This window comes from Pholcus phalangioides, unplaced genomic scaffold (assembly GCF_987345545.1).
Source record: "Pholcus phalangioides strain wild (caught in Gottingen) unplaced genomic scaffold, Ppha-v1.0 ptg000039l_1, whole genome shotgun sequence".
Classification (NCBI taxonomy): Eukaryota; Metazoa; Arthropoda; class Arachnida; order Araneae; family Pholcidae; genus Pholcus; species Pholcus phalangioides.
In genome coordinates, this window is record NW_028301625.1 from 16,824,225 (window position 1) to 16,851,598 (window position 27,374).

Genomic DNA, 27,374 nt, shown 5'->3' on the forward strand with positions numbered 1-27,374 from the left:
TAAAAAACCACCTGCTGTCCCTAAAGGGCAAAGTGACCAGTGTAGGGTAGCTTATTACCGTACAGAAATTCCCTTTTTTTTTGTCAGAAGCGTGGTGGTGATATATATCTCGTACTGTATATCACTACCAAAAAAATATATGATATTATGAAATAGTTTTCCATACTTCCACATTACTCCCAGTTAAATAATAGTCCTTCTGTACTGTAGTAAGTGATTTTTGAAAACTAGCTGTTACCCACAGCTTCGCTCACATGGATTTGGTAATCTGAAAATTACTCTGTGATGATTTCTCCTTATAACATTTGACCCTAATGACCCCTTCAAGGTTGAATTTTCAGAAATCTCACCTTAGTGGGTATCTACATGGTAACATAATACTGACCAAATTTCATATTTATAGCTTCAGAGTGATTTTGGTTCGGCGATGGTTGCTCCATATAATCTTTGAACCGCCTTATGACTCATTTAGAGATCGAATTTAAAAAATAAAAATAAAAACTTTCTCAGTTGGTCTTTACGTTATGAAATAAAACTGCTGATCAAATTTCATAAATATTGCTTTAGAGTGGTTTTGGCTCAGCATGGTTTCTCTATGTAACCTTTGAACCCCCGCGTGATCCTCTTAGGGGTCAAATATTGGATAAACCTTTTTTAGTGAGTCTTTACGTCATGAAATAAAACTGACTAAATTTCATAAATATATCTTCAGCTCTGCATGATTTCCCTATGTAACCTTTGAAATCCTCCCCCTTATGACCATCTTAGGGGCAGAATTTCGGAAAACTTGTTATAACTCTTTGCATTCTAAAATGAAACTACTGACCAAATTTCATATTTAAAGCTTCAGTTGTTTTAGCTCGGTCATGATTGGCCCATATCACCTATAAACTACCGTATGATCTCTGTATACTATAGAGGTTGAAATTTGAAAAGGCCCTCCTTAGTGTGTCTTTAGATCATAAAATAAAACTGCTGAATAAATTTCATACTTATAGTTTTGGCGATTAATTTTCCTTATGACCCCTTTGAACTCCCGTATGGGTCGAATTTGGGGTGAAAAAAGAAACCACCTTAGTTGGTCTTCACATCATGGAATAGATTGACATGGGATGAATATTCAGCTGCTATTCGGTATTCAGCCTTTTCGCCAAATATTCGGTTTGGCTTAATAATGCTTAGGTATTCAACAAAATATTTGTGTAAATCTAAGCACAACAAATTTTTAAAAAAATTATGTTTATTGGAATTTTTAGCATGAATTAAAAATTTACCGATTATATTTCATTGTGTTGCATGTATCCCTTTCTGTACAAGGTCACATTAGGATGAATTTCTTGGATAAGGAAAGCATGAAACTGAAAATAGAATCCTACTGCAATAATGTGTAGTGGAAGTGAGCATGAATTACAAAAGTTCACTAACTGAAGAATGTAATTTACCTAGACAAGAAATGAAGTGGTTATTTCAGAAACCCCATAGCCGACAAAAAATTAGAAATTGAGTTAATACTGATTTCTTGTAGTTGATTGATAGACGCTTCATTTGGTGCAGAAACCCACTGAAAAAACATATTTCATACCCCTATTTTGCTTCCCTGAAATATTCGTTTAGTGCAGAAACCCCATAAGCGACATCATTTATGGGATTTATGCATTAAAAAGGTGTTACAGTTAGCAGCACTGATGTCATTTGGCGGGTTTTATGAGACCTAAATGGGGTTATACAGGTTGTTTCTGATTCTGTGTTTTGAGGGTTCTAGTAATTATTTTTTGTTCTCTAAGTTTGAAAAAGTGTCTAGTGAATCGCAGTTAGATATGAAAACTCAGGAGAAAAGGTGTCGTTAATCCAGGCACTTAGGCCCCTTTCACACGGAGCGGATGCGGAAGCGGGTCCGCATACCCTTTCACACGAGCACTGAAGATGCGGGTGTTTCGCCCGCATCTTTAGGTTGAAATTCGTGCATAAAAACTATTTTTTCGCAATTTTTGTAATTATTTTTCTCCTTCACACCTGATTCAGTGGCCATAGGCAGCCTAGAGGCATTCTTTGGTGGTTTAGTCTAGAGCCACATAGAATATGGGAATAAAGATGTCTTAATTCCGATCCTCACAAGTAGTCGATGGGAGAAAATGTCTTCAAATATTTTCAAAACATTTTGAAAAAAAAAATCCGTCTTTCCGGAAAAATATGAAAGAAAAATTCCAAAAACATCCAAAACTAATATGTTCCTAAAAAAAAAATTCAGGAGATATCAAAGAATTTGCAAGTACAAAAAAAGGGGAGGGGTGGGAACGTTCAAAATGTCTGTGCTTAGAAATATTCACATCACAATTCTGTCTTAGGCCGGGATTACAGTATAAAAGTTTTATAAAAGTTAGTTTATAAAACTTGAAAAATGCAACCGATAGGCCGATCAGTTAAGTTCGCTCGAATGTAACAGATATGTTTATTGGTTACATTTTTCAAGTTTTATAGTGTAATACCAGCCTTAGGCCGGGATTACACTATAAAAGTTTTGTAAAAGCTCTTTGATAAAACGTGAAAAATTCAACCAATATTATCTTATTAGTTGAATTTTTTGAATACAAAATGTGTGTGTGTGTGTGCACCGGTTGCATTTTCTTGAATGCAACCGATGCGCCTATTGGTTGAATTTTTCAACTTTCATAAAAGTTCTTTTATAAAACTTTATAGTATAATCCCGGCCGGATTACACTATAAAAATTTTATAACAATTATTTAAAAAAAAGCAACTAATAAATTTATCGGTTGCATTAGAGCAAATGCAACCGATAAATTTATTAGTTGCTTTTTTCAAGTTTTATAAAATAACTTTCATAAACCTTTTATAGTGAAATCCCATCCTTAGATTAGTCATTTCTGAAATATAAAATTTCATTTTTTAAGTTTATAGACTGAATATCGAGTAAAATATACTTGTAGGTATGGGGGGAACCACCAAAAATATTCAAGTGCTAGGGTCTTCAAACGTCTTAATCCGGCCCTGAGTGAACACCGTACGTGGATAACGTTGTTTAATAAAAGTATTTTTTTTTTAAGTTTGAAAAAATTAAAAGATTGAAAATTTAAAAAAATAATAAATATTTAAAAAAATAACAAATATTTAAAAAAATAACAAATATTTAAAATAATATTTCAAATATTTATAATTTTTTAAATAATTTTAAAAATTTAAAAATAAAAAAATTAATATTTTTAAATTAAATTTAAAAGTTATTAAAGTATGTAGTCAATTAAATATTCGTAATGAACAGAACGGCTTATAATTTTGGTCCCGTCAGTGGCCCTTGTTGGCAGGTTTTATTGTATAAAATTGTGAAATATGGACAAAAGGCAGTTAAAGTTGCTATATCTCCATCTCAGAAGGAAACGAAGGGATACACGTATGTGGGTACATCGTATTTGATGAACAGGGACCCTCACATGGTGTTTTTAAGGGTATTTATGGCAAATAATTAAAAAAATTCCGTGCAAAATCACCTTCAAAAAATAGCCAAAGATGCGGACGAATTCGCTCCGCATCCGCATCGTCTGAATAGCTCCGAATAAACCTATTGTCAAAACTTCTATGTGCGGATGCGGAGCCCGCACTTAGGTTTTGACACATGCGGACGACGTCCGGACCCGCATGAACATTTCCTAGGTGCGGAGATTTTTCGGCTCGTCTGAAAGGCGCAGTATATTCCAATTGTTAAAACTTCTTCCGGACCCGCATCCGCATCCACTCCGTGTGAAAGGGCCCTTACAAACGCAATATAGTATACAAATCACGAGTTTATTGCAAAGTATGTGCCACTTACAAAGGTAAGACAATCACTTGGAAAAACTCTTCATGACAAAATGAGTTGCAAATGTTCCGCCAAGTGTTTCAAACTTGGCACCCAAGAAGTTCTGAGCACCATGGGCAAAGTGAAAGCCAAGACGTTCATTAATGGCTTGACCACGTTAACATTTATTTGGAGAAAGAGCACTTCTAGAGTTTGCCTTCTAGAACTGCCAACTACGAAAGCCTACCCAGCTGGAAAAATCCCAATCAACAAGAAAAAAACGATAATCTACAAAAGCTTGCTGAATATAACACAGACTATGCTGAATTCTACCATGTGATTTTGAGTTGGCTGATGTCTGAAGTTAAGAGACAATTCCAACTATGCAGAATAGAGAGTGATATCGCATATGATTATTTTATTTCTACGAAAATCTGTGTAATTCACCAAAATAAAATTCATTGTTATCAGAATGTTAGTTTTCTTGATTTTTACCCCTAACTGAACTCATTAATATCATAAAAGTGGTAAAAATAGTGATGAAAATTTATTAACTGCAATTTAGAATTTTTTTCTTACCCCTCTCCCCTGAACGTTAATAAATCAATCACGTTTCGATTTTATGTATAAAACCATTCACATTCAGGAATTTTTTCATAAAAAAAATACCTGCTTTTAGTTAATTTAGAATGTTTTCCTTGATTATCTCAAAATTATAAATTCTGCACTTACTGAGTTTCTGAAATAAATGCTTCAAATGTATTGAGCTATTCAGAGGTGCAAAGAACATCTGGAGAGGAAAAATAAGTAGTAAATTTTATGAATCGCTAATACTTGAGCATAAATAATGGCTGACATTTTCTTAATTGGATTTAAAATTTTAACGAGTGTTGAAAAAAAATTTATTCTGTAAGTACAGGATACCTTGGTTAACAAATGCCTCGGCTTACAAATTTTTCTGCTAATGGAGGTTTTTTCTGGCTTGGCTAACGAATATGAATTCAGTTAACAAACATTTTCTATAAGAATGCATGCACTAACATAAAATAGCCATGTTGTGTACTTGAATTCTGCACCAGTCATCAGAATTACTTCCACTAATAGCCCAATTAACTAGTATCCACTTCGGAATCTTTTTCAGATGTACCTATACTTTTCTTTCTGAAATTCTTTGAACCATTTCATATAAACTTCAAAAATCATCAATTCATCAAAATCATCATTCATCATGAAATTCAAAAAAATCTGGGCCTCTTTTGAGTGAAAGTGGGTCCCTCTCAAAAAAAAATTATCTTGAAAAAAAGTTTGCCGCCCCTCCCCATAATTCACTGATATCTCTATGAATTTTTTTTCCAGCATATCCCAGGCCTTTCTTCCCCTGCTTATATCTCTTTGTTGAGACAGAGCAGAGCAGCGGGTAATGTTCTGGGTAGGAGAAAGAGGTATCTCTGAATCAAATGATTCATTTCTAAAAACATGTTCCATTTAAAGGTTCATTTACTTTCATTGTGTACTAGTAGGAAAAGCTTGCAAAGAAGCCCATTAATGAGAATTTAACATACGGAATGTAGCACATATAATAAATCTAAAGCAAATATACAGTTGATCCCGCTTATAATGTTCAAATTTAAAACATTTTCCCACTTGGTACAACTGATTTTCATGGTTCCAACTTTAAGTAATTGTTATTAAGATTTCCCATTTGAAGTGTTTTCCTGCTTACAACATTTTTTTATGACAGTTTCTGAAAAGCGTTATAAGCAGGATCCACTGTAATTGAAAGTTAGAGATACACATTTATATATTTACTAATAAATCAATCTATAAATTCCCTTTTGACTGATTTTTCATTTCTTCAAAAAAATCTAATTAAATTCAATAATATCTTCTGATTTAAATTTAAAAAGCAAATGAGATTTTCTCTCTCTCTCGGTACACACACTTCTCAGACACTTATCTTCCGATTCTCTCTATTCATATGAGCAAGGATTTCATACCAATCCTTGCAAAGCGATTTCCTATTAGAATTTTATTTTCCCTCCCTATTGGTCCACCACTCTGATCTGCTGCCATTTAACTGCCACATATTTTCACACCTGATTATGGGAGCTATGTCAGATTTGTGTTGGTGAAACTCAAGTGTGTTTGTGCCCAGTATTCAGCGTGTTTTGTGTTCAGTAAGGTGGTGCCATCTATCTAGAGCTGCAACTAGATACTTTCTCAAATGGGGCAAGCACACATTTTGGCACCCTGTGTAATGTAGAAGAAGCAGTTATAAAGGGTGAATTCAACGCCACCCCTCTAGTCTAGAGCACGGGGGGAACTAGACCCACCCACTCCCCCCAAGGTCAAAAGTGATTTTCTAGACCAATCTAGAAGCTTCGATCATATCTTGACATTTCCAGTTTGGCAACAGGATATTACTATCCTTAGGGGTTCTCCGAAAATTGTGCTACGTATAATCTTCATAACAACCTCCTTTAAAAACTGTTCCTCTCAACAATTCAGTCCTCAAGTCGGTGGGTTGCACTTTGTCACTTATCGTGGTAAGGAGCCAGTCTGTTCACATATACCACTTTGCATTTTGATGATGGTGTCTTTTGAATCCGTACCACGACAGTGTTAAATTTTTTTACTACTACGTAGGGTCCTTCCCATGATGTATGGTGTTTTGGGCACAGTCTTTACCTGCACTTCAGGTTCAAGAGCCAGACGAGGTCTTTTTCCTTGAAATCATGAGAAGTGGCCTTTGCATCGTAGTGGTTCTTCATTTTTTTTTAGCCGATGCTGATCTTGTCTCTGGCAGTTCGATGCACATCCTCGAGGTGCTCCTGGAGTCCCTCGACATATTCTTGGAAGAGGAGCATCTGACGGTAGCCCAAAGAGCTGGTCACCTGGCTGCTGAATGTCTAGCGCTCTCGTGGACAGCAGTTTGGTCCCAATCTTGGTGGTTCTGGGTCACGAACAGTGAGAGGTGGTTCATGAAGCTTTTGTTGAATTTCTCAACCACCCCTTCTGATTCCGGATCAAGTGGCATAGTTTGTGTCTTCTCCATTCTTGGTAGCTTGCACGTACTGCTGAAAACTGCTGAAGTGAAGTTCCTTCTCTGATCAGAATAAATCGGCATGGGGACTCTGAATTGAGACACCTAATTTCGCACTAAAACTTCAGCCAGCATCACTGCTTCTTGATCAGGAATGGGATACGCTTCCGGCCACTTGGTAAAATCGTCCACTGGCCATCATGAGTTCTGGGTAATGGTTCAAGGATGTCCAGGGCGATTCTCTCAAATGGCGAACCAATGTTATAGCATTGAAGGCGGGCCCTGGTTAGTTTTGGTGGACCTTTGTGAATGGCGCATGTGTCACAACTTTAGCACCATTTTTCCACATCGGCCCTAGACTTGTCCCAATAGAATTGTCCATGGCCCTTCTGGAGAGTCTTGACTATGCTGAAATGTCCACCGGTGTCCATGCAACTATTTCGAAACTTTTTCCACTCTTCCTCTTGGGAAGACAAGTTGCCATCTGATTGTCTTTCCATCCTTTGACTTCCGTTTGTGGTACAGCACGGCATCTCATCTCCAGGGAGTCCCATAGTGTCCAGTATCTTTTGGTTGTCGGACTGGAAGAGGCGACGTCTTGCCAAGTTGGTTTACTCCCGGTGCATTCCCTCAAGTCCATTATTGGTCGTATGTCAGGATCTTCTAGTTCGGACATCTAGGTTTTCTCATCGCTCCAAGGATCGCCACTTGAGACTTGTGATGTTATCTGTCTTAATGTATGGTTCATGGACCCGCATATTTCTTTAGCCTTGATGCAATGACGACGGTTCTATAGACACCATCTTCTCGGCAGGGTGTCTGTATTTCCATGTGCTTTTTCTTTATGAGGGTAGATCTTCACCCCATAGGGTATGAACTTTTTCGCTTCTAGAATGACCATCACTTTCCGTGGAGGAAATTCGCCACGACCTCATCCTACTAGGAATTCTTGGTGTGTGCAGCTGGTCATTTCTCATGTCCAAGGAAAATCCATGTTTCTTCAGGAAATCCAGTCCAATGATACACAGGCCTTTCATATCGTTCATGAAGATGGTGTGTCAGTAGACGACCGTGGCAAACTTCACAGAGACTTCCAGTTTTCTGCCCAAAGTCATTTTCTCTCCCGTGACTGTCTGCAGCATCAACGATGGTGGTATGTAGAGAAGTCGTTGCTGGAATTTTCGATCCAGGTCTGTCCTGCGATGCTCACGTTGGCTCCAGTGTTGATTACCATTCTACACGGGAGTCCATTAATTTTGCCTCTCACGTAGAGTCCATGGTCTCCACCATGCAGCTGTGAAACGTGGCACACTTGCCATGGTGTATTTCCCTTTTTCCCACAGGTGGCCTTTTTCAGGGCTTTTCCTGTGATTTGTCATTCTGGTTCCAACAATCATTGTTGGCATTCTTCAGGAGTTCTTTCAACTCTCTGATCATGTCCGCCGTAGAGTCCTCTGCAACAGCACTGCTGACCATACATTTCTCTTCTCGAAGCTTGCTGGGCTACTTCGAATTTCATAGCATAGACAAGAGCACTTCTCACGTTCTTATATTCGCCCAGACGCAACACCTGTTGGATGTCTGGGTCCTTGACGGAGTCAATGACACAATATGCAGGGTCTGTCTATTCCTCATGTCATGCGGGCAATCAGGGTACACCAATTGTGAGTCTATGTCCATGACCATCTTTTGTAATGTTGAGCTGAAGTCTATCAAAGTGCTTGAGGTAATTTTCTCAAAACCTCAGCTAAAGTGTGTTCATCAGAGTTCGGTCTGTATAGTATGATTGGTCTTAAGCTGTGAGCGTCTGCAGAACCTCGACAGCTTCACCTCGCAGTGCAGCGGCTACGTGGTAGGCCTTGGGCATACAGTCCCATTTTTTCACGGAAGCAATCATCTCGAACTTGATCCTGAATATTGTTGGGGGCAGATTGTGCCGACTGAGCTGAAGAAAGAAAAACAACGATCAGAAGTTCATTTTGAACTTTAACTTTTATTCTATAAAAGTTGCAAAAAAACAAGATCATTTTTGGCAATCAAAAAAGGGAGAAACAAATTGAATCCGACATACATACGTGTGCAGAAAAAATAGACATCTCACATATAGAGGAAAAAACCAGTCTATATATCCGTGCTCCCGTGCGGGTGAGAGCACGCTGCCACCGATTTGCATACAGCTTCGGAACACCCGCTCGTGCATGGAGAGAAAAAAGAAGGAAAACAATCCAACAAAACACCCCTTTTTTTTCTTTACATTGAAAATAAATATTTACAATGAAAACGTAATTTTTCATTACACATAGGTTTCGTTAACATATCGCGACATTTTTCTTTCCACATACATGTGATAATACAGATTCATTTTTCTCTAATCAATCTTTTACAAAGAAAAATTTAATATCAATGTGTTTAGTTCGCCGATTTTCAACACAGTTCTTTGAAAAATGTATCGCACTCTCATTGTCACAATAAATAGTAGGAATATACAACAGTAAATTCAATTTTTCACAATTTTTCAAAATTTGGTATAACCAAATAACTTCTTTGACTGTCTCCGATAATGCTACAAACTCCGCTTCCATAATTGAAATCGCTACAGATTTTTGTTTCGACGATTTCCACGAAATCAAAACTCCCCCTAGCAAAATAACATATCCGTTCATGGAACGACGATCATCTCTATCAGACGCCCAACTTGCATCTGAATATGCAATCAAGTCCATATTCTTACTATGATTTGAATTGATACAATAATGAGCTGTATCAACAACGTAATTAAACACTTGACATAATAATTTCCAATGAATAACAGATGGTTTTTCACAGTATTGTGATAATAGAGTAACTGGATCATTATATCAGTCTCGTCCTGTTTGCTAAAAAAAAAAAAAGCTCCCGATTAAATTCCGTTATGGAACATCAGTGATTACGGAATCACTTTCTTGACACTCCTGAATTTTAATACCTGTATTAATGGAATATTAGATTTACGTTTGGTAGAGAATATTTTTGTAAATTCGTTGCATTCTCTCAATATAACCTTTTTGATGCATAATTAACTTATTTCCCACATTTTCGAATTGTACGCCTAAAAACATGAAATTGAACCCAAATTTTTCATTTCAAGCTTTGATTCTAACAAACTTACTACAATATTCATATTTTCCTCATTTTTGGCAAATACCGCCATGTCATCAACATATACTAATATAATAACATTCCAATTATATACATATATACAATTTCCATTTAACAATTTTTCAAAACCTAGTTCTAAAAATGTTTTGTCCAACTCAAAAAACCATTGTCTTCCGGCCTGATGTAGACCGTATAATGCCCTTTTCAGTTTCAAAACATGATCTTCAAAACCCTGTGGTTGATTCATATACACAACATTGTCGAGTTTACCATACAAATATGCATTTTTTATGTCTAAATGTCGATGAATCCAGCCCTTCAAAATAATTGAAATGACCATGAATAATCTAACTAATGTGAAATTCACTACTGGTGAATAAACGAATAAACATCGAAATAATCGACACCTTCGACTTGTCGAAAACCTTGTGCCACTAGTCGAGCTTTATAACGTTTTATGTTACCGAATTCGTCCTTTTTGATTGTGCACACCCATTTGTTTCCAAAAATTTTTCGATCGTCAGGTTTTGGGACTAGATCGTATACATCCCGCGATTTTAGTGCTTCAATCTCATCTTTCATCATATTTGCCAATGGTCCTTCTGTGAAGAATTTCTTGCTTCAAAGTAGGAATTAGGGATTTTTATGTTGATGCAGTGAGCCTCGATGTTCGTATCCGATTCATTCGATCTGTCATCATAAACGTCATTTTCTCGCTTTGTGTCCCCTCTGAAATCAAAATTGTCTAAGTTTATGCTGATCCCTTTTCGTTCACAATATTTTTGTACATTGTTTTTACTTCTGAGTCGGATATTTTCTTCAGGATAGTAATAGACATCTTTCCTGCCCGCTGTATCACCTTTTTTTCTTGTTTTTACAACCCTTTTCCATTTCACGTTCTCGTCATATTGCATTTTCCGATTTTCTGTGTCCTTTTCAGAATCTCCCATTTCTACTTCTGAATTATTATGGAAGTTAATCAAAGGATTTTCATGACATTTTTGAGACTCTTTGAATTTCTGTACCCATAGTAAATTCATTGAATTTTACATGCTTTGTCTCAATAACCTTGTGCGTTTTCAAAATCCAAACTCTATATCCTTTTGTTTTTATTGCATAGCCAACCAACACTCCCTTTTCCGCTTTGCTATCTAGCTTGTTGCCATACCTTTTAGGAATGAAGACGTAAGCCAAACTTCCTATGACTTTCAAATGTCTGACGGAAAATTTTCTGCAACTGAAAACGTTCAAGGGTGCTTTCCCTTTCAAAATTTTATGCGGGAATCTATTTCGTAAACAGTTCTGTGTATTTACTAGTTCAGCCCACATGTCTTTTGATAATTTTCCTTGAAGCAACAAGGACCGGACTCCTTCCATGAGGGTTAGATTATATCGTTCCGCGATACCGTTCATTTCTGGAGAGTAGATATTAGTTCTTTCGCTTTTTATTCCATTCTCTCTCAAATATGACTCAAAATATTTAGCACAAAACTCTAACCCATTATCGGATCTAATCTGTTTGATTTTTTTCCCCGTTTGCCGTCCGATTTTGGCTTGATAGGATTTGAAACAGTTAAAAACTTCATTTTTGTGTTTCAGGATATATACAAATGCATACCGGGGAAAATCGTCAATTATAGTATAGAAATACGCTGCTCCTCCTTTTGATAGGATGGGCGCCGGTCCCCGTAAGTCCATGTGACATAATTCTAATATATCGGTAGTTTGGACTTCATCGACTCCTTCAAATGATGCGCGTTTTGCTTTAGACATCATACAGGTATCACAATTTTCAATTCTCCCACTTTGCTTTTCTCAACCAAGTTGTTGAAAACAAATCTTTAAAGACAAAGAAAAGTTAAACTTTTTTTCTCTCTACTCTTTCTTTGATAAGTTAATGCCCATTTTTAACTTTTTTCAGCTGGAGTGCATTGATAATGTGTACCGCTTATTACTGATTATGTTGTTCAACCTATGAATCAAGGTGTACCCTTCAAAGTCTGAATCTTTTGATCTTCAGTAAGAGTATGGAAAGTATCGGAAAATACAAACTATACTTTGTTGATGAAAGAATAGTTCCTTAGTAGCATTAGAGAGAATAAGCAAAATTTGGAAAACAGTTGTGTAACGTATGATCATGAACTGTTTCCATAAATCAGACTTTGAACATAGTCAAGAAATCTTGCAGTGATGTTGATTCCTGATCAGTGGAATAATGTAGGAACCAAGATCAATTATAGTTATAAATTATTAAAATTTGGGAAACAGTTTCGTAATATTGATAAAATTTTAATAATTGATAATTATTTTCCTTTGTGGATGTTGATGATTAAATTTCGATTTTCGGATAATTCAAACTTTTTCCAGTGACTTTGAACTTTGAATTAACGAAGTTCAACTGTATTGGCTGAGCCTTCAGCAAATATATTTTCCAGCTTTTCAAGCATTTCCAGAATTTTTTGCGGTTCGAAGTACTTTTCTTTGGGTAGAGAAAAAAAATTATTCTAGTAATACATATACAGTTGCCCCCCCCCCACGTATTTGCGGTCTTTTTTCTTTTTTTTGAATTATTTTGTTTTTGACAACACTCAGCAATTGCCATTCACATGTTTTGTTTAAAAATTTGAGTAGTGCATGTTTAGTATGACTCCTTCTAGTGCTGCTACTGATAATGCTTTGAAAAGACAAAAAAAAAAAAAAAAATGAAAACTTGACAAGCAAAATTGGATTTATTGACTATGCTTAGTAAAAGTAAGTGAATACCTGTGCTATAGTCCACCATCACAAAATCAATGGATCTACTGTGAGATATATCAAGAAAGAGAAATCTGAACTTCATTCAGCCGTGGCTGTAGCTGCACCTCCTGTGGCAGTAAAAACTTTGCATCACCTACATGATTCTTGTGTTTGTTGTACAGAAAATGCTTTTTATGTGGGTGCAAGACTGATACAAAAAGGTATTACAATTGATTGTAAAATTATAACAGAAAAGGCGAAAAATTTTACTCGTCTATAAGGAAAGGGCTAGTGAAACTTTTATTTCATCATAATTTTATGTGAATAAAGGTTGGTTTCATAGATTCAAGAAACAATCAGGCAGTGTAAAAATCACTGGCGATCAAGCCTCTGCCGACCAGGAGGCAGCTAGAAAATTTATGAAGACTTTACAGAAAATTATTGATGGGTTATGCACCTCAGCAGGTGCTTAACGCAAACAAAACTGCACTATTTTGCATGAAAATGCCGTAAAAAAGCTAAGGAAGAGAAGAAAAGCAAGCTCCCGGTTTTAAGGCAAGTAGAGATTAACTTACTATGCGGTTTTTTGCAAATTTATATGGGTACATGATAAAGCCCATCATCATTTTAAAATATCTGCGAATCCGTGAGCATTGAACGGAAGGATAAGCCAATGCTTCCAGTATTTTGGACTAACAATAAAAAGGCTTGGACTACAAAAACACTTTTCCTGGATTAGTTTAAACAGAGTTTTGTTTTGGAAGTCAGGAGGTACCTAAGGGCAAATACATGCCATTCGAAGTTCTTTTGATACTGGATTGACCAAGGAGGAATTAATGCAGATGACTAGTCCTGAAACTCAAGTGGTATCAGATGAAGATCAAGATAAAGAAGTAGAAGACAAGTTCACCACAAGTAATATAGCGGAAGGCAGACATGCCAACTTTTGGAATCCAGAGATTCTCCCGCCACTCATAGACTTGATCAAAAAACAATCACAAAAACAAGATTTTCAAATACATTTTTTTTAATCAATTAAGATAAAGTTCCATTATTCCCCCCAAGGCAGGTTCTGCATTGCCCCTGAGCAGAATATAATTCCATGTCAGTCTTTCCATTCAGAATAGAGAAACCAAATCTACATACTTTTCATAAAACATAAGTGTTTCCTTTTGTAGATGCTATGAGTGGTTGATAATCTTGGGTATATGAACTCTTAAAAGCTTTATATTTAGCTTGATATAGCTTAAAGTTTTATATTTTCTTTCTGAAGACACATTTAATAAAAGGAAACAATTTAAAAACTTCAAAATACTGCAATACAAAGCTGCTGACGAAAAAACTTGTGTTTACTGCACTGCTGTAAATGGAATACAATAATGATTATACAGGATTTTCAGCAACTAAGGTCATGATAAACAATTGTCACTGATAAACAATTGCCGATAAACACTGCGTAAACAGTCACATATTTGCCAGTTGCTTAAATGCTGTCACCAAGACTGCTTTTAAGGCTGCTCGATGGAAATGACCACAGCTGTCTTCTATGGGTGTTTTCCCTAATGACGACGACAGTCATTGATGCCATGAAAGCTCGCTTAAAATCTAATTTTCTGCCAAAATTCAGAGAAATTTTAACAAATCCGGAGAGTAGGAGAAAGGATGAAAAATCTGGAGAGTTGGCAGGTCTGGGAAGGGCTTCGCAAGTTCAAATCAGCAATAGATTATTTTCATGACATAGATCTCTCTATGGTGATTTCTTCAAGTGCAGAAAAATTAGTAGAGGAAGCTTTGTCAACATACTCCACCATAGTTGATGATATGAAGAAGAAACTCCAAACAGAAATCACAATGTTCTTTCAGAAAACATGCCCACAATTGCCGCACCCTCTTTCACATTCCCCTCTATTTCTGCGTCACCCTTCTCTTTCTCATAATGTTCAATAAATGAGATATACAAAAAACCCCTATGGTTTCTGTTTTTTGCGGTCACCTCCGTGAATATGGGGGCCGACTGTTCTTCTAAATTCTTCTCATTCATAAAAATTGAACTATGAAAACAAAATTAGTTATATATGCAAGTTTTTTTTCTAAATAATCCAGTTAAAATTAACTATTGTATTTTCAAACATTTTCATCGATTTTACACTTTGAAAATTACTGATACACCAGAATTGTAATTTAAAGACCTAATTTTTAAAGTATGTATTGCTAATAATCAACAGTTCAAAAGTGAAAAGATGTATGTACTGATTTCCTTTTGAATCACACATAGGATGAAATAAAAAAAAGTAAAATTTTTCCCATGTGTATAATTTAGTATTAAAAAATTCATAATTACCATAATAAATTTCAGATTTAAAATATATCCCTTTATTTTAAAGTATAAATGACCAGTAAATGCCTGAGTGGCGCAGTGGTTAGAGGATCATTTTCCACTGTGAAGGTTGCTGTCAAGGTCCATGGATTCGAATCCAGCCAAAGGAACATCAGAAAAGTTCTTTACTTATCGAGACACGGGTGACCACTGATAGATGGCGCCTTTATTTTCCACCCAACTCTGCTAGTTGGAAATTGCCTTATGGCGATATATGACTGGAGTTTTGGTGTGTGGTAAAGTAGTGAAATTATTAGCAGAGAAAAATTTTATTCCTTTGATGACTATATACCACTACGGAATTGGTTGTTTACAACCCACATAAGTGTTATAATGTAAAAGTAAGTGCAGCAAAAGTTATCAAATCACTTTTTTAAAAAAGTCTTATAACTCATGAATGCGTTCTAATAGAATAGTGGAACTAAATATTTTGAAAATATTTATTCACTATTCACACTATTATTATACCATTTATTCATTTATTTTATTATACCATTGATCATATGGTTTAGGGTGGAATTATGCAAAAAGTAAACTGATGTTTCTATCTGTATTTCTTATAAATGAATATTTATTCATGGGTCACGCTCATTGTTTTCTTTATACTGGTATCAATGACATTATTTGCAGTCATACCCATGAGAATATAAAAAGAGAAACTGAACTTTCATGTGTGTGTTCTTTTGTAGGTATGAATTCTTCAATGATCTATATCATCGTTTCTTGTTGACCTCAAAGCCTCATATGAAAGCCATGTGTTTACAAGCTATGGCTATTGTGTATGGTAGGCATCATGAAGATATCGGCCCATTTAATGACACCAGATTTATTGTAGGGATGCTTGAAAGAGTAAGTCAGTTTGATTGAGTTATCTAAGAGTGAATTTATATGCAGCTTTCACAAAAATTATCAATTGCATATTTCACTGTTTCCTATAAAAGAAAGGTTGTATCTCAGTGGTATATCAACCCTTGGTTCTTTCAGTCTTTGCTTGGGAATGAAAGCATTTCACCAACTCTTTGGATTTGGCAGTAAACTGCAGATCTTAGTCTAGTTAGCTTTCATGTGTGATGATATTTAGAATTACGTTAGAAAACACAAAATAAAGAATGGTATGAAATAAAGAAATTTGATATTAAGCATATTCATATTAAATTATAACATAATCAGAGTTCCGAGAGCTAATTAGTTTATTATACTTTTGTGTTCAGCCACTTTCTAACTTATGAACTTCTTAAATTAAAAAATATATATATTTTAGCTATATATAATACCATAACAGAGGAAATATAAAGTAATTCTTTTAGATTTTTGGGAATAATTTTAAGTAGCAGAGACTTGCATTATATACAACTTATCTTCGGTAAGCAAGAAAGTCATAAAGTTGATCAGGTGAACTTAGTTACCTATTTTATAAATCTGCAACCTTTAACAAATTTAAAAGTGTTAATTAAAATAAACAATAAGGAGATCTGTGAAATAGCAGATTGAAAAACAGAGCTCATTTTCTGGAATATGCTATCATGCGAATTCATGTAATGACGCAGTACATGGGATGTGATACTTTCGATGCTCAATGAAAAGTAATCACTAGGGCTCAGATTTCTGTCTTTGCATATATTTTTTCGCATATTTCACTATTTTTATATGATAGAGCATATTTTCAAAATTTTAAAGCATATTTTTCATGTTTCATATTTTTTGATAAGTTAAAATTTACCTGTTATCCCGATTCTGCTTCAGACTGGTTTTTTTCGGTTCTCGCCTCTAACGAGAGCTCTTTCGTCGTCGTCTTCTTGCCCTTCCCCATTATTCACAAAAGCCTCCAAAACATAATTCCCCCGTCTCTAGCCTGGGTCAAATTAAGGGGTCAAACTTCTGCTAAACACCAGAAATATGCACGCTAATATAATCTTAGCAACTTTTTTGAAAATCATGCGCATGCATAATGAATGTTTGTGCATCATTTAGGGCTAGGGTTTTATCCACTAAAGCTGAAATGTTGATGCTGATTGGTAAAAAATCCTGAAATTCAGTTTTTTCAATGAACAAGCAATGACATTGACTTTTTACAACATAATACTAGCCCCTGAACAACACTGGTGCTTGAGTGTAAATAGATTAAACATCTGAATTGGTGATGGTAACTTGTGGGAAAAATTGGTCCACCGGGAAATTCTTAAGTGTTTTTGCAATGCTTTTCTAAAGCTAAATACTAGCCTAGATATTTTTGCTTATAGATGGCAGCACATTAATTCTGAATTAGTGGGGTAAAAACTGATTCTAATGGAAAATTTGGCTTGATGAGATCACCTCAGTATTTTCAAATTCTTTGGAGGTTACATAGTAACCGTAAATAATTTTTGTATTGATTGTGAATGATTTGTGTATTGTGAAATTGAATTTTCAGCATGCCTAAAGCACGGCTGTAGTGTGTCTTTTTGGGGCTCTGGGGCAGCCTTTTCCTTGTGGCCCTTCTTGAAAGGAGTACGTAAATAAAAGAGTGTAACAAATCTATTTTTCCAGTATGGACATTTTTACTAACCCTGTGGCCTTATACCACATAATATGCTTTGTTTGTTTATACGTTGTTAAAAGAAGTTGAGAAGAGAAAATCTATCTCCCAAGAGAAGAGAACGTGAGTTGGAATGTGGCTTCCGTTCTGTACGGTTGTCTGTTTTGAGTGTGCTTCAAAATAAAGGCTTCTTCGTTAAGTTCCATAGTTTCGTGTATAAATTGGACACCCCCTCCAATATCAAGAGCTTGGGGATATTCCGCCACCTCACGGAAAAGAGACGCACCTTCAACGCGACGTCCCCTTATAAGAGTAAATTTTTTTGGGGCTCCCTATTTGACTTGGGGGTGGGGGGACCTGGGGCAGTGCGCCAGTTGCCCCAGCCTAGTTACGGCCCTGGCCTGAAGTGAAGCAAAGGACTTCACAGAAACTGAAGAAATTCATTTCTTTCTGAATATGGTGAGAAAGTTTTCTGTACAGATGAAACAATACTATTTTTCAAACTGTGCAATACTAAAGTTGCTGCAGGAAAGAAATCCACAGATCTGCAGCACATTAACGCTGAAAAACATAAACCAAGTGTTCAATGACTAGAGGAAGTGAAACAATTGTTTTTTTTCTTTTTTACATTAAAAAAAACTAATGTACCAAAATTTCTGTTTGGTACATTGACTGTATGAAAAAAAATTGAGAGCAAAGTTATTGATTCTCGTAGTGGTTAGTGAAACTATGAATCTTTGTTCTTGTAATAAGTAATGGTTCAAAATAGTTTGGACTGATCAACATTTCTCATCATATTATTTTGATACATGTTATCTGAGATAGAAATGAAAAAATCTTAGTGCATATTTTTTGTGTTATAGGGTATATTTACAGTTTTTTAAGGGCATAAATGTATTTTTCATAGAGCATTTTTTAGAAGTTTTAAGGCATAAAAATCCTATCCCTAGTAATCACAGTATTATGTGCATTCTACTATGCATGCAATGTACATCATATGTCCAGGTGGCTATGAAATAACTTTCCCCGTTTGGAGGCATCTGCAGCTAAAACTAATGAACGAAATAAAATCAGATTTAATTTACACATTGTGGTAGGCATGAGGAGAGAATTTCACAAAAAAAAGTACAAAAATATGTTTATAGGGGAGATTTTGGCATTTTTGTTGCATACACAGTAGGAAGTTTGCATATCAAGATAAATTGTGCAAATTGTCTATTGTATATGAGGCAACTGGGCCACTCATTCCTTTTAAAAGGGGAAGAGTGAAAGTTTAGTCAGGTGGCAGTTCTTCGATTGACCGTTGATTTGTTCTTAATATGCATCCTACCTCACATCAATGTGCATTACTTGCCAAGCTGTTCTACACTAGACAGTTTAATTCAGTGGCAGCTTTTAGAGGATTTAGTAGGCTTCCTAAGCTGCATAAAGGTCAATTGGTGCTGTAGCACTGAGAGCTATAATTAAAAAAATTCGGGGAAACTGGATTGCTGGGAGTTGGAACTGGCAGAGGATAAAAAGCAGTACCAGACGATGCAGTAACAGCATAAATGTGCCGGTTTGTGGTGTTTTCTTTCTTCTTGTGTTTGGTTCTCGATTTTTTTTTTGTGCTTACATCAATTTAGTGTTTGCTTTTTTAGATTTAATACTTCTGTGTTCTTATTGTATTTGTTGATCAGTGTTTAAATTTTAGTGTTACATAGTATTTGCCAGTGGATTTTATTTTGTAGAATTTCTTTGTTCCTGCAAAGGGCAACCATCTTTGATTTTTGAGATAAGTGTTTATCATTTCTTTCTTTTTCATTTTCATTTGCATGTTTCAGATTGATTTAATTTTTTTATTCTTTCTTTCACTTTTATATAAACTCTTTCAGGTTTTTCAATTGATTTGCTTGTAGTTGATAATCTACGGGCTGCCTATTTGCTCTTACTATTTGGGAAAATAGTGTTCTGTGTTTTTGACTTTTGACTATTGTGCTGTTTCCCCCCTCTTTTTAATAATTTTTTTTTTTTTTTTTTGGCTTTTGCAGCGTGGTGTAGCAAGCAGAATAGTTTTATTTTTTCAAGTGTTCTTTGTGTTATAGGGTATATTTACTGATTTGCATCTTGAGGACCCGGGTTCAAACATCACAGTCCCCATAGTGATGGTGGCTGAAATTTTCCCAACTTTGAGGCACAAATGCGAGCCAAACTCCCATTAAAAAGTCTTGCCCCAGAGCGCAACAGGCATACAACCATACAATTATTCAATCATCACGCTTCACTCATAGTTAGAAAAATAGATAACAGATAGCAGCACTACATATAACAAGTATCACACAGAAACAAACCACATTAGGTTCACAATAAGTACATGTACATTCCAATATTTACTAATTCATTAGAGGTTCTGCCGATGAGTAAGGACGAGGTGCATGCATGGTTTAGTGGTGCCATTCTTGGTAACCGGTATATATTTCTTTAGGGTAAATACCATCATCTTAGTAGATAAGATAGTTTGTGATGCAATACCTTGATATCTTTTTTAGGTTATTTTTTTATTTATTAAACAAACAACAAATTACAAGATACTAATACAAAATGTAATATGCAAATACAAACATAAATTACACAAAGACGACACAAAATACACACATATATTACATGCACTGTGTAGCCCCAAGCGACAGTAAAGTCCTTCCAGCAGTCCTGTATGATTTTTTAAATTTTTCTTCAGCAAATGCTCTTTTATATGTTAGATGTGTATTTCACTATACATATATGTTATTAACATGCATTGGGCAATAATTGATTTCAAATCACTGCGTTAATATCTGTGTTTTTGATCACATTAACCGTTTAAAGGCCGAACTATGAACAAAGTCACTTATTGATCAAAATTTGGAATTCAGTGTCCTTTTGCATTCCTATACATAGATCACCTTTTGAATTTGAAGGAAAAAATTTTTTCTTTGTTTTCACAATGTTCCATTTTGGAACATTGGCACTTGAGAAGAGGTGAAAGTGGAAATCGGTATCGTCTATATTCTCACGATTATTTGTTTCTGAAGTACAGTTATCGCATGAAAATTTCTATTTTCTACTAAAAATTCAAATTTGTAACACATACTGGTTTTTCTAACATAAAAATAAATGCAGAAAATTCAAATTTTTTCTAATGTCCGTGATAAAAGAAGGAAAACATATATATTTGATGGGCCCGTTTGTCACATTGATAGCATTTATACATAGTATTTTTTGGCAAACCGCACGCTGTCCTTGCATCATAGACACAATACACAGGCCATCAAATGACCTGACATCTTTTTTTCAGTTGACGACTGATTAACCCCTCCTTCGTTTGTAGGTTCATTGTTACTTCTCTTCAGAATTCCAAATGCGAAATAAGATACGCTTCTCACAACTCTGAATGAATAATCCAATGTGCTATGATGGTCATGTACCACCATGAATGTGGCCTCAAGAAACTTATTTAGAACCGCATGGTGATAACAATTATTTAATTTACTCATTTGACTCCATGAATTGTCACTACTCAAGATCTTGATAATCAAATAATTAATTTATTAAAAACATAACTTCAGAACTGGTTAACATGTTAAAAACTTATATAACTTAAAACGGATAACGGGGATACATAATGTAAAAAGTTAAATACTGGAAAAGAGTGAAGAGCGAGTCGTCAATCGTATTTTATACAACACTAGCGGTGACGTCACATCGACATAACACAAGGTGCGATGACGTTACAACATAAAACGTAACATAAAACATTCACACAGCGACACCTACAGTCATATGCCAAATCTTTTCCAAAGGAATTTAGAGCCGATGTTTTGATCAGATTCTAGAAAGAATTTTTTTTATCCCATGCAATAGTTTCTTTTCGATTTGCTCAAAACTGTCTTGCTTTTTCTTGAAACTTGAGTGTTGCACTTACGTTTTGCTCTTTTTTTCTGTCCTACATTTTTTGAAGAACACCTTTCAAGAGTTTTCTAACATATCATCCTTGTTGTTACAAAATTATCTAGCATTTCATATACACCAGTTGATCTAGATCTACAGATCTAGTCTCTGTCAATACTAGATCATTTTCAACAATATCATCTTCATCCGTGATGTTCCCATTTTCATTAGCACATAATTGGTATATATCTACTTTCTTTAATTCGGAATCTGAAAGAGTTTCTAAATATTTTACGGCTTGTTCTAATGTTAGATATCTTTTTTATATGGTTACACTCAGCTGAACACAACAAGACTATCTAAGATTGTCGAACTCGGTTTGATTAGTCTGCAGTTCGCTAAAACATACATTTCTAAGAATGCAAGAATAAAAAAGTACTTGCCCAATATAAGCAATCCACCCCAGAAAACCCATTCTTCTGTGTCATATTGCCCAGAATTAGCCCCTATACACATGTCCAATGATGACAACACCCTGGGGTTTGAACGAGAAAATCAAAGCAGCGCACTACACATTAGATATCCCTAGAATCCCGCTCTCTTAAAAGACCAATGTTCCATAAATGGAATATGCCTTTTTGAACGCGCATAGCTCTTTAATGTTTAACAGTACAAAAAAACAAATTTATTTACTTGGATTGATATATTAAGTGGTAGAAACACACAAAATAATTTTCAATTCACTTCAAAATTGAAATTTAGCCAAATTTAATCGAAAAGAGGAAAAAATGCCCAAAAATGTGAAATTTCAAAATTCTGTCAAATGTTTATAATTAACCTGAAGTTTCCGAATTTATTTCAAAAAATACTTTGAACTCTCATCTATACACGTTAAAAAACCGGAAATGTTTGAATCTCTCAATTTATATCTGATATTTTTGTAAATAAAAATCATGTTCGATTTATATAGATGGTCCATTAATAATGAATACTTATGTTTTCGAAATTCGGTTCAACCAAATAACCTCTTTGTCTCCGATAATGCTACAAACTCCACTTCCATAGTTGAAATCGCTACAGATTTTTGTTTCGACGATTTCCACGAAATCAAAATACCCCCTAGCAAAATAACATATCCGTTCATGGAACGACGATCATCTCTATCAGACGCCCAACTTGCATCTGAATATGCAATCAAGTCCATATTCTTACTATGATTTGAATTGATACAATAATGAGCTGTATCAACAACGTAATTAAACACTTGACATAATAATTTCCAATGAATAACAGATGGTTTTTCACAGTATTGTGATAATAGAGTAACTGGATCATTATATCAGTCTCGTCCTGTTTGCTAAAAAAAAAAAAAGCTCCCGATTAAATTCCGTTATGGAACATCAGTGATTACGGAATCACTTTCTTGACACTCCTGAATTTTAATACCTGTATTAATGGAATATTAGATTTACGTTTGGTAGAGAATATTTTTGTAAATTCGTTGCATTCTCTCAATATAACCTTTTTGATGCATAATTAACTTATTTCCCACATTTTCGAATTGTACGCCTAAAAACATGAAATTGAACCCAAATTTTTCATTTCAAGCTTTGATTCTAACAAACTTACTACAATATTCATATTTTCCTCATTTTTGGCAAATACCGCCATGTCATCAACATATACTAATATAATAACATTCCAATTATATACATATATACAATTTCCATTTAACAATTTTTCAAAACCTAGTTCTAAAAATGTTTTGTCCAACTCAAAAAACCATTGTCTTCCGGCCTGATGTAGACCGTATAATGCCCTTTTCAGTTTCAAAACATGATCTTCAAAACCCTGTGGTTGATTCATATACACAACATTGTCGAGTTTACCATACAAATATGCATTTTTTATGTCTAAATGTCGATGAATCCAGCCCTTCAAAATAATTGAAATGACCATGAATAATCTAACTAATGTGAAATTCACTACTGGTGAATAAACGAATAAACATCGAAATAATCGACACCTTCGACTTGTCGAAAACCTTGTGCCACTAGTCGAGCTTTATAACGTTTTATGTTACCGAATTCGTCCTTTTTGATTGTGCACACCCATTTGTTTCCAAAAATTTTTCGATCGTCAGGTTTTGGGACTAGATCGTATACATCCCGCGATTTTAGTGCTTCAATCTCATCTTTCATCATATTTGCCAATGGTCCTTCTGTGAAGAATTTCTTGCTTCAAAGTAGGAATTAGGGATTTTTATGTTGATGCAGTGAGCCTCGATGTTCGTATCCGATTCATTCGATCTGTCATCATAAACGTCATTTTCTCGCTTTGTGTCCCCTCTGAAATCAAAATTGTCTAAGTTTATGCTGATCCCTTTTCGTTCACAATATTTTTGTACATTGTTTTTACTTCTGAGTCGGATATTTTCTTCAGGATAGTAATAGACATCTTTCCTGCCCGCTGTATCACCTTTTTTTCTTGTTTTTACAACCCTTTTCCATTTCACGTTCTCGTCATATTGCATTTTCCGATTTTCTGTGTCCTTTTCAGAATCTCCCATTTCTACTTCTGAATTATTATGGAAGTTAATCAAAGGATTTTCATGACATTTTTGAGACTCTTTGAATTTCTGTACCCATAGTAAATTCATTGAATTTTACATGCTTTGTCTCAATAACCTTGTGCGTTTTCAAAATCCAAACTCTATATCCTTTTGTTTTTATTGCATAGCCAACCAACACTCCCTTTTCCGCTTTGCTATCTAGCTTGTTGCCATACCTTTTAGGAATGAAGACGTAAGCCAAACTTCCTATGACTTTCAAATGTCTGACGGAAAATTTTCTGCAACTGAAAACGTTCAAGGGTGCTTTCCCTTTCAAAATTTTATGCGGGAATCTATTTCGTAAACAGTTCTGTGTATTTACTAGTTCAGCCCACATGTCTTTTGATAATTTTCCTTGAAGCAACAAGGACCGGACTCCTTCCATGAGGGTTAGATTATATCGTTCCGCGATACCGTTCATTTCTGGAGAGTAGATATTAGTTCTTTCGCTTTTTATTCCATTCTCTCTCAAATATGACTCAAAATATTTAGCACAAAACTCTAACCCATTATCGGATCTAATCTGTTTGATTTTTTTCCCCGTTTGCCGTCCGATTTTGGCTTGATAGGATTTGAAACAGTTAAAAACTTCATTTTTGTGTTTCAGGATATATACAAATGCATATCGTGAAAAGTCCTCAATTATAGTATAGAAATACGCGGCTCCTCCTTTTGATAATATGGGCGCCGGTCCCCGTAAGTCCATGTGACATAATTCTAATATATCGGTGGTTTGGACTTCATCGACTCCTTTAAATGATGAGCATTTTGCTTTAGACATCATACATGTATCACAATTTTTAATTCTCCCGCGTAGTTTATCAAGTCCGTATACTAAGCGACTTTTTGAAAATTTACCTAATGCTTTAGCATTTAAATGTCCAAATCTGGCGTGCCATAACATCATGTTGTTTCTATCAAGCAAATGAGCTTCATGTTTAGTATTCGTGTTAATTACCTCTGTATTAACGACATAAAGCTTTCCAGATAAAGGGGCACTGAAAAATAATTTTCCATTTGATTTGAAAACATCAATTTTTCGATCACCTAGGCGAGCTCTGCAACCCGCAATATCTATTAGTCTCCTGCTAATTAAATTCCGGCACATACCTGGAGCATACAAAACATTTTGCAATAAAAGTTCTACATTACCTTTTGTCCCACGTATCTTAATTTTAACATCGCCGGATCCAAGAATCTTTGTCGTTCCTTCTGCAATGATGGCTTCGCCATCCATGATCTCTCGAAAAGTTGAGAAAAAGGTTCTGTCATTGCAAAAATGTTTGATCGCGGCTGTATCAATTAGCCACTGCACATCTTTTGATGTTGATATCATCGCAGACGCGTATAAGGCACCACTTTCACTATTGTCCACACACGGAAGATTTTTTTTTTTTCATTTTCCTGCTGATCACAGTTTTCCATTCTTTACAGTTTCTCGCGATATGTCTGATCACTCCACATTTGTAGCACTCTCTCGAGTTCTTGATTCTTGGATGATTTTCGACATTCCTTCGAACCAAACACTGTATCTTCAGAGGTCATCTCATCTTCCCGATGTTGAACTCTATCGTACTCCGACAAAAGCACTTCTCGTACTTTCGCTGATGTAAACTCTCCATCTGGAATTTGATACAATTGCATTACCACATTGTCATACGCCTGTGGTAGATGGGCTAGAAGTTGAAACAGCACTTCATCATCGGGCACCTTTCGTCCGGCTAGTTCCATATCGTTGACAGCTCTGAAAATTCTGCCGACGTACATAGACATCGTTTCAGACGGCATGAATTTTATACCCATGAATTCGCTTTGAAGTGCTGCCACTCTTGCTCGAGTTTTCGGTTCATAGGCTTGCTCTATATCTTTCCAAACCTTTCTAGGATCTGTGGTTTCTAATAAGAGGTTTTTCAGCTCATCCGCTATGCTCAGGCATATGACAGAGAACACTTTATCCCTGGTTACGTTGAATTGCGATATTTCTTTCCGTGTAGCTTCCGATGAAGGCTCGGATTCAGAACCATCCACAAAACCAAACAGTCCTTGGTTCATCAGCAACAACTTTGTGTTGAATTGCCAATGACGATAATTGTCCTTATTCAACTTCGAATAAGCAAAGATGCTACCATCCGATGTCATTTTCAAAATTTTTTAGGTCTCTAATTTCAACAACTCAGTCGAAAACGGGCACTGGGCCCATAACCCTTGTTGGGGGCAGAACGTGTCGACTGAGTTGAAGAAAGAAAAACAACGATCGAAGTTCATTTTGAACTCTAACTTTTATTCCATAAAAGTTGCAAAAAAAAAACAAGATAATTTTCATTCATCAAAAAATACGGCCGGCAATCAGAAAAAGGGAGAAACAAATCAAATCCCGACATACATACATACCGAAAAAACAGACATCTAAAATATAGAGGAAAAAACCAGTCTATATATCAGTGCTCCCATGAGGGTGAGAGCACGCCGCCGCCGATTTGCGTATAGCGTCGGAACAACCGGTTCCCGCACGTGCATGGAGAGAAAAAAAAAGGGAAAACAATCCAACATTCTGCTCTTTTGCTCTGTTTCGATCCCAATGTCATTATGCATCGCAGCACTTTGCAACGCAACGTTGCTGTTGTACACACTGCTTAATATCGATTAATACAGTGTTCAATAGTTTTGCATTCGCAGAACGCGCTGTCAACATGCACAGGCACTCCCATTGAGTTCATGTTAGGAAGTTTTATCGAAGGTGCCAAAGGAACTCCGATACGACAAAAACATTGATGGGGAGGTTCTAGGGTTGCCAGACATCCATATATATGACCCGCAAGGGCATATGCAGGGATGAGAATTGTATTGAATATTCATGATCCTTTGGGGGCTTAGGCGACCTCGCAGAGTTAGTTAAAGTTATGGGTGGGGATGCAGGAGAGGGACGATTGCCCTCCTGATTAAAAAAATTATTTCCATAGGCAGAAGAGCATCCCCCCCCCTCCCGTTTGAGAAACAACCTTTGTTGCTAAATACTTTTGCAGGGGAGGGGGATGTAAAAAAACTTAATTTAAAAAAAATCAATGTGCAATCAGACAGCAACTAAAGCAGCTAGTGGGAACAAAGGTGTTACATAAAATGATAAAATGGTGCATTTAGAAACATGATTGTTAGAGTCTCCAAGAAAGAAATATTTGAGCTCTAAATGTGCAATAAAATTCACTTTTGAAAATAAACTTCATTATTTTAAGAGGTAAATATATATTGGATCAATTCTC

General features: G+C 35.6%; 1 protein-coding gene across 1 annotated transcript in view; it reads left to right on the forward strand.

The window, feature by feature from the left end:
• Positions 1 to 27,374, forward strand: part of Rme-8 (receptor mediated endocytosis 8) — a 328,909-nt gene that overhangs the window by 109,899 nt on the left and 191,636 nt on the right. The window contains exon 23 of the mRNA XM_089253740.1: positions 15,775 to 15,934. Within this exon, the coding sequence (XP_089109866.1) occupies positions 15,775 to 15,934 (160 nt within the window). The remainder of the gene's footprint in view (positions 1 to 15,774; positions 15,935 to 27,374) is intronic.